This window comes from Mesocricetus auratus, unplaced genomic scaffold (assembly GCF_017639785.1).
Source record: "Mesocricetus auratus isolate SY011 unplaced genomic scaffold, BCM_Maur_2.0 Super-Scaffold_100009, whole genome shotgun sequence".
Classification (NCBI taxonomy): Eukaryota; Metazoa; Chordata; class Mammalia; order Rodentia; family Cricetidae; genus Mesocricetus; species Mesocricetus auratus.
Window position 1 is genome coordinate 48,850,976 of NW_024429193.1, and position 7,824 is coordinate 48,858,799.

The 7,824-nt window shown below is 53.5% G+C and overlaps 1 protein-coding gene across 2 annotated transcripts in view; it reads right to left on the reverse strand.

Moving 5' to 3' along the window:
• Positions 1–7,389, reverse strand: part of Eps8l3 (EPS8 like 3) — a 16,731-nt gene extending 9,342 nt beyond the window's left edge. Inside the window, exons 1-12 of one of the 2 annotated variants that reach the window (XM_040752066.1) lie at positions 7,240–7,389; positions 5,285–5,339; positions 5,089–5,153; positions 3,463–3,621; positions 3,080–3,229; positions 2,912–2,967; positions 2,393–2,535; positions 2,189–2,307; positions 1,857–1,977; positions 1,718–1,779; positions 1,407–1,481; positions 938–1,086 (exon numbers count right to left, since the gene is read on the reverse strand). In XM_040752066.1, coding sequence (XP_040608000.1) covers positions 938–1,086; positions 1,407–1,481; positions 1,718–1,779; positions 1,857–1,977; positions 2,189–2,307; positions 2,393–2,535; positions 2,912–2,967; positions 3,080–3,229; positions 3,463–3,621; positions 5,089–5,153; positions 5,285–5,315 — 1,130 coding nt within the window. In that variant the 5' untranslated portion in view covers positions 5,316–5,339; positions 7,240–7,389. Of the gene's footprint in view, positions 1–937; positions 1,087–1,406; positions 1,482–1,717; positions 1,780–1,856; positions 1,978–2,188; positions 2,308–2,392; positions 2,536–2,911; positions 2,968–3,079; positions 3,230–3,462; positions 3,622–5,088; positions 5,154–5,284; positions 5,340–7,239 lie in introns of those variants that run through there. The other variant, XM_013118089.3, reaches the window with a different exon arrangement.
• Positions 7,390–7,824: the final 435 nt, after the last annotated feature.

A 7,824-nucleotide genomic window follows, 5' to 3' on the forward strand; every position in this document is an offset into this window, starting at 1 on the left:
AGCTCTGGGCTCTTGTTATGTTCTTCTCTTTGATTTTGCATCCCTCTGCTCTTTGGGTTCTATTTTTAGGCTCTCTCTCTCTCTCTCTCTCTCTCTCTCTCTCTCTCTCTCTCTCTCTCTCTCTCCTCCCTCCCTCCCTCCCTCCCCCCTCTCTCTCCTCTTTTTTTTCAACTGGGTTTCTCTGTGTAGCCTGGAACTCATTTTGTAGATCAGGCTGGCCTCGAACTCACAGAGATCTGCCTGCCTCTGCCTCCTTAAAGGCATGCACCACCATGACCAGCATTTCTGATTTCTTTTTACCTTCTTCCTGCTTTTCCTTCTGCCTTCTTCGTGTAACATTTCTCAGAGCCCTACCCTCTGCTACACACCATGATTGAGGAAGCAAGGTCAGAGGCTTGCACTGAATTGCTCACTGGCCTCTCAATGGGGCCTACCTGACACTCTGATGATGTTCTATCACATAGTTGGGACCTCTCAGCTGGGGACCCAGATGTGTGACCTCTGTAGACTCTTCCTGTGACATGTTAGCTCAATTATTCATGTCAGTTTCCTTCCCAATTTCCAGGCTCTCTGACTGGCCCCATGCCTACCCCTCCTCCAACCACAGCAGTTTGGCTTCTCTTAACACCTGTCCTGAAGCTTGCTGGGTCAACTTTCAGATGTTATAGCTTGGCATCTCTTATGTCAGTCATTCTTATATTTTGAGTTGGGCTGAGACCAAGTTTTCACTTTGTCCCTGGTGAAAAGGAGCGTACATTTTACTAGAAGGTTGGCATTGCCCCCTACCTCCCGAAGTAGTGTGTTTCTTCACTGGGTAAAAAGTTGGGAACTCCACGTAGTGTCCCCACAGTCTCCGGACATGCCTCTGGTTTGTGACAGTGTACCACCAGGCTGCACGTCCTGCTTTGGGTCCTCCATGCTCCTTGTCTTCACTTACCAGCTGGTGGTCCAGGCTGAGCCTAGTGACTTCCAGAGAAGATTGTCGGGTGACCTTAGACAGGACTCCAGCAGGTCTATGGCTTTAGGGGTGAGGAGTGGTGAAATCACTTTGGCTGTAAGGCCAGCCTCGGGGCACTGGGTCAGGATCTGGAGGGAAGGTAGAGGAGAAGACATGAGTAAGTGCACCCAGGCAAGAAGGGCGTAGGCATTGTCCACGAACCCCTCAGCTCTGTCTCCTCGCTTCCTGCCTGTTCCCCAAAGTTTTGGTGTCCTTGACTCTGTTGCCAGCCCATCAGGTCTGCTGGGGTTTGTGTCTTGAGTGGTACCCTGGCATGAAGATGCATGGTGAATCAAGGGCAGGTCCCACGGCTCCCTCTGTCCTGGTACTTCCCCCGCCTCTGTTCCTCCCTCTGCTCCCCTTTGGCTTCAGCTTGTCCCTTTTCCCACCCTGTCTGCCTTCCACTCACGAATTTCAGGGTTTGGAAGATGAGGTCCACGAACTCAGGGGCACTTGTTTCCTGCAGCCGTAAGGCCAGCTTCCCCTGGAGACACAGAACAACATTGGTTTCCATTTACCATCACCAGAATTTTAGCACCCCATAAGCGTTTTGTGCTTTGGCTCAGAGCCTGGTACCATTCAAAAGTTCCAAGAGAAAGAGACTCTGGGAAAGCAGGAAGAAGGGAGAAGAGAAGAAAGGGAAAGGGAAAGGCTTGGGTGTTTGAGGTCAGAGAGAGGGAGCCAGAAGAGAAGGGGCCAGAATTGGCCGGAGCCACTAACCAGGAGGTTGAAGCTGAACTTGATCTTTTGGAAGCAATCAATGTACTGTGCTTGTGTTATCTCTGTGGGAAAAAAATAAATGTAAGGTCTCTAGGTCCTCCCAAAATACCCTGCAACCCCCCTGGCATGGAGTACTTACTGTTCTGAGCCTTGTTCTTTTTTCTCCCAAATTTTTTCTTTTTACGACTGTCTTTTGCCTTGGCCTCCTTCAACTTTCCAGCAAACATCTCAATGTCTCCGAGAACATGGTTCAGTACTTCCTGGACCCCCAACAACCAATGGCTTTTAGTGGACAGTCATGCAAACCCAACTCTCCCCGCCCACCCTGCTATCCTCCCACCATCCGCACCCCTGTCCCACCTCAGTTGCAGCCCTGCCCTGTCTACCCTGGGAATCCGGGTTCCTGAGAGTAGACTCTCCCTTTTCCCCAAGCCCAGGAAGCCCCAGCAAGCCCTGACCACCTTCAGTTACCTCATCCAGCCCTGGGTCCTCAGGAGATGGAGCACGTCTTGGAGGAGGAGGCAGAGTGAAGTCACTTGGTTCTCGGGCACTTGGGTAGTGTATCAGGGACCTTGGGGATGGTGGGATGCCTGCGGTGGATGTGGGGAGACCATGAGACTAGAGCTCCTTTTCTTGATCCAAACCTGCTCCACTTGCCTTCAGGCACAAACTTACTGCGTTCTGGGGTCATGTGGGGTGACTGTTCTAGAGGAAACCTCTGCTCCAGAGGGGTTGCCTGTCGTATAGGGATTGGCCTTTCCAGAGGATATTCCTTCCGTCTGTCCTGGCCTGGATGAAGGACTCCAAACCGAGGTCTGCTGAGGGCGTGGTGAAAGATATAGCCTTGATAAAATTCTCGAGACAGACACATAAGCCCACACTTATGCCCATGGGCACCACCATCTCTCACCAGGAACCCCTCCGGCCCCTTAGTCTCTACTTGAGCCATCCCTAACTCCACCATGCATCACATGCTTGGTTCCTGGGCCTGCCTGGATTCTATAACGGCCTCCAGAGACAGCAACCAATGCACTCAATACCTTCCCAACACCCTTCATTGGCCTAAGCCTTCATTAGTTCTTGGCATGTGTCTGTTAGGTCCCAGGATCGTGAATTCTCCACATGTGCAGCCAGGATGTGGCCCTCAGGCCTGAGCTAGGAGGCTGTGTATGTCACTGGGCAGGGGCAGCCTACCTTTCTTCTAGCTCTTCTTCCAGAGCCTTCTGCAGGCTTGTCTTCAGCTGCTCTGCCTGGAGGAAGTAGCCAATTAAGTGTGTGTGTGTGTGTGTGCGCGCGCGCGCGAGCGAGCTCATGCACGATGGTCATCAAACTCCACCACTGGCCACTTCACCGGTCACTCACCCCCACTTCCTGGCATTGGAAGAGCAAAGTGCTGGTGCTTGGCAGACCAGACTCCTGCACAGTGACGGATAGGATGGAGTTGTAGGAGCAGGTGTTGAGTGCTACATCTATGGCCTTGATGTTGTCCAGGCGGTAAGAATCCAGGTCCTCCTAAGGCAGGTGGAAAGGTCAAATATGAGATCACTGAGAGCCATTGAGACCCTGAAGGTTGATCCCTGCTCTCTGATTCTTATGCCTCTGTCCGCAGTCCTGCCCTGCCTCTCCCTGGTTGGGTGTGTATTGGATGTGGAGAGGCACCGAGAGGCAGGTGGAGAGCCTGGCGCTTGCTCTCGAGCACCCTGGGTTAGCCAGGGCCCACGGCTGGGTGCGCTGGGAAGGCTGACCTTAGTCTCGATGTCCAGCAGCTGGAGCCAGCCATCTCTGACCTGCAGGATCAGGTCTTGGCTCCACACTCGACCCTGTGCGTCCATCTCCTGAAGCTTCTGTAGGGCATCCTTTGGTTCTCGGACTTTCTGTGTCCCCAGCCTACATGTCATCAGATGCTAAGGGGACAGGAAGAGACTGGTGTGGGAGAAGGTTTAGAGAGAGAGGAGATCCCAGATGACAGCAAGCAGGGAAAGGGCAGGGGAGGAGGAAGGTGTGTCCTTGGCTCCCCCTATGGGGAGGTCATGCTTTTCAATAAAATAATGGAAGTTCTTGAAGAGGCTTCTAGGACTAGGGCTAAGGATTCTGGGACTTCAAAGGAACCACCATATAAGGTGACTGGGTAGTCAGGGTTGAGGGTTCCAATCATCCAACAAAATCATCCATGTTTCTGTGTGTGGGCTCTAGGACCCTGCTGGTTCCCTTTGCTATGTTTGGGAACTGTTGTCCTCAGGTTGTTCCGGCCCTCACTGACTCACATGCCCGACCCCTGCCTTTCTCCATACTCTTGCCCATACCCAAACATCTTTCCAACTGTGCCAACCCAGTGCCACAGGGCTCTTGGGAAGACCAAGTGTCCTCTTTCTGAGTCTTGCACAGAGAGAGCTCTAGCCATCGCTGGCTCCCAGGGTCCTTGTCTTCTGCAGGCCCCATTGTTTGGCAGCTTCTCCCAGGGCCACCCTCCCCTAGAGATTCCTCTCTTTCCACAGCCCAACGTTGCCTTCCTGAGTCACCCTCCATTTGCACCAGTCTTCTGCTGGGGAGAAGCCATCTACCTCCCGCCTCTGGACCCTCCCTCCTCACTCCTGCTCACATGCAGCCCCTCTCCCTGCCAGCACTGAGCAGAGCCTACAGACCTGCCATCTTGAACGCGCCTCCTCTTGCTCTTGCCTGATGGGCCTCAGTGAAGCCAGTTTCCAGCCCCACTCAACAGAAAAGCTGAACAGTGGCCGGGGAGCCCCTTCTCCACTGCACTGTGGCTTTCCGACTTGTCCCTTAGCACCCAAGGCTACCAGGGTAGGGGGCGGGTTCTATGCCCCTCCCATGCACTGGGGCCACCACCATGTCCCTAGTTTAGCAAGCTACCCAACCACATCCTTGCAGTTTAAAAGCCAGTTCAAATGACCAGATCTCAGAGTGCCAGCTATCCATTTGGGTGGGGTCAGAGGATTCCATTCCAGTGGCTCAGCCTGACCCAAGAGTGCAGGACAACTCTCCCCTCTGTGACACTGTCCCTTAGCGGCAGCCCTCATACGTTCTTCCCCGCATCCATAAGCAGAGGTGGGTTGGGAAACAAAGGGGTTGGTCTGATGGCTTTCTGTACTCTGTCACTCCTTCCTAGGGACACAGTATCCACCCCCACAACCTCCAGCTGGGCCTGCTCTGCCCACTCTGGGACTACTGTCTACTTCCTTGAACTTGGCAGGTGTTCAGGCCTCAGGCTTGCTGAATCTGACTCTACAGAGCTCGGTCAGGTTGAGCTGTCGTATTAGGGTCGGGTGTATTTCTGCTTTGGTTAGGTAGTGGACACACCCAGCAGAACTCGTAGCTTTACTCAGAAACTGCCTGGCCCCAGGGGTACTCACCTCCACCCTGTGCTGCAGGAGGGTAGGTTCTGAGGCCAAGCTTTGGGAATATTCCTTCCGGTGCACTGTAGGTACAAAGGCAAGGGCAGGGGCAGCAGGAGTGAGGCGAGGCTTGGACAATTGCAGGGAGAAGACGGGTTTCAGGGAGCTTGACCCGGAGGGGAGCTGAGCAGGGGAGGGGAGGCAGGAAGCTTACAGTAGATGGCTCTGCTGCTGGGCCGGGACATGGCGACACTACTGAGGACAGCTTCCTAGAATCACAGTGAATCAGAGACAGTCATTAGGCTACGGGACAGAAATACAAGGTCCATCTAACTGCTGTTGCTCTGACCTGGGAACACTGTGACCACATCTGAAGCCCTCAGCTCCAGGGGACCTATTCAGAGTCATCTGCATCTAACACCCTGCCCAAGAAGTCATGTTAGGCTTGGAGGCCAGGAGGGAAGAAAGGGCCTGGGACAGGGGGCACAACATGGCTGACCTCCCATTATTTGAATGTGGGTTCAGATCTTACTCTGGGGTTAGATGTAAAAGGTGCCATGGATGAGTTGCTTCTGTGGGGAGGGCAGAGGGCTCAGTTGCTCTCCCTGCCATAGCAAGCTTCTTGTTCAGGCCTGCTTTAATCCTGCAAACAGGGAGGAAGCCCCCACTAATGACGGTGCCAGGAGGAGTATATGTGAGTGTGAGACTCTGTGTGTGTGTGTGTGTGTGTGTGTGTGTGTGTTAGATACAGAGACAGACAGACGACAGACAGGCAGAAAGACAGACAGGCAGACAGACAGACATATATGGAGGGGGTGCTGTGCTGAATTTGCTGGGAACCTACACTAATGTAGTGTCTGGCCACCACTCCTGCTCTCTTCCTTCTGGTGTTCCGGATTCTTTCCCAGACAGCCTCCTCCTCCCAACTCTCTAAATCCACTGGCTGGTAAAACATTTTTTAACCACCACCTGCCCAGAGTGTGCCCAAATGCTATTTTCAGCTTTGTCCATTCCTCGCCAACAACAGAAGTGGCCATGGCAGCCCCGATGGCACTCTGAGCCTGCTGTCAAGCCCCTTCCTGACCCTGCTTCCTTTAGTCTTCACCACTGTCCCTCTGCTTGCAAATGGCGAGCACCGCTGTACGGTCACCTTCAGCGCTCCAGCTAATATTCAAAACTACCCCAGAGCTGGAGTCACTGCCCCTCTTCTCAGATGAGGACTCTGATATTCAAAGAGGACAACAGGCCTAGGAGCACAGTGACTGTTTAATAGGGAAATGAGCCAGAGCTGTCTGGCTTATAAATGTGTCCCGGTCACTAGGTGGTGGACATAGAGGGGGCCTAGAACACACGTCTTTTGAAATGGAGCAGAGCTAAATGTCATGAATTTGTATGTGCTGGGCGTATGGAGGAGTCACGGGAACGACTGATTATTTGTGTGCGTTCGTCATGACTTTGAATATCTCCATGCCTCTGTCCTTATCTGCGTGGTGCACCTCAGTTGTTTGTCCTGACCAAAGTGTAAGGAAGTGCCCATACCTGTTTATCGGGACTGTTATGAAAATGACGGAGATCTATTAAGGTGACTCACAGATGGAAAAATGATTTGCCAGTGAGCGTCATGGGAACATAGAGGAGGCGGCTGATCTCTGTTCCCCTCCTTGGGAGAACCCCTTTCCTAGATAAGAGCTAGTGGTGCTGGAAGCCTGGCCCTTTCCCCTGCCTCCTTACCTCCCTGGCCTGTGGCATTCCATTCCTGCTCCTAAACGGAAGGAAGAAGAGCCCTGCTCTGCTGCCCTGGCCTGCCCTCGCACACCAGTGTGGTTCCTGTGGGTGCCAAGGGTTCCTGCGGGCTGGCAGAGGTAGTTCAACAGTTACTGCTAACGACCCTGCATCGCAGGGCTGAGGTGCTGCTTGACCTGCCTGGCCCCTTTCAGGGTTAGTCAGGCCGTCACTCTTCTTCTGTAGGCGTATAAAGCAAGGTAGGGGTATCTGCATGGCTTACCCTTGCTCTTCCTAATCTCCAGTCAGTGGCCAAGTTCCTGGGAGTTAATCCTTCCTAAATCTGAGAAGAGGCTGAGAGATGCCCCAACCCGGGGAAGCCACAGGGATGCCTGTGTTAGCCCCAGGATCTCCTACCCTTGCTATTCCTTGGAGATAGGCTCTTACCTGAGTGCCAGTGTAGCCGAATGTCTGGTCCCCCCGGAGGCCGATGGTTGAGTCAGTGGTCCAGTGTTGTCGGAGCGAGTACTGTTTGGCCTCTCTGCCAGCTGCCTCAGGCAGAGACCTACTGAAGATCAGGTGGCCTGTGAGGGAGGAAGCAGGCTTTGAGGAAGCCACACCTGTGGTCTTTGGACTCTGGAGGGTGGGGAGGCCTCTCAGGCCACCAACCGCCTAACACTGAAGTGTCAGTGCCGGCAGGTGTGAGAGCTTGACCAGAGACCCCTACTTCCCAGCTTCCTCCTTGTTGGCCTCTGACCTTGGGCGTGGCCCCTGATGTCCCTGCTTTTTCCATATCTCCTCTGGGGGCCCAGGCTAGCATCGGGTACTGGGGGAAAAAGCAAGAAAAGGTAGACGTGGTCTCATGAGCCTGTTTTCTGTGTTAGGGGCAGGTCTCAGACAGGCCAGAGGCTCAAGAGAAGCTTTGCATTGCTATGTGTGTTTTATGTTTATGTACTGCACCCATGGCATGTGATCATTGTACCCAGGCCATGCCTGTGAATAGGACATTGCTTGTCAGTGGAGATAGGGTGG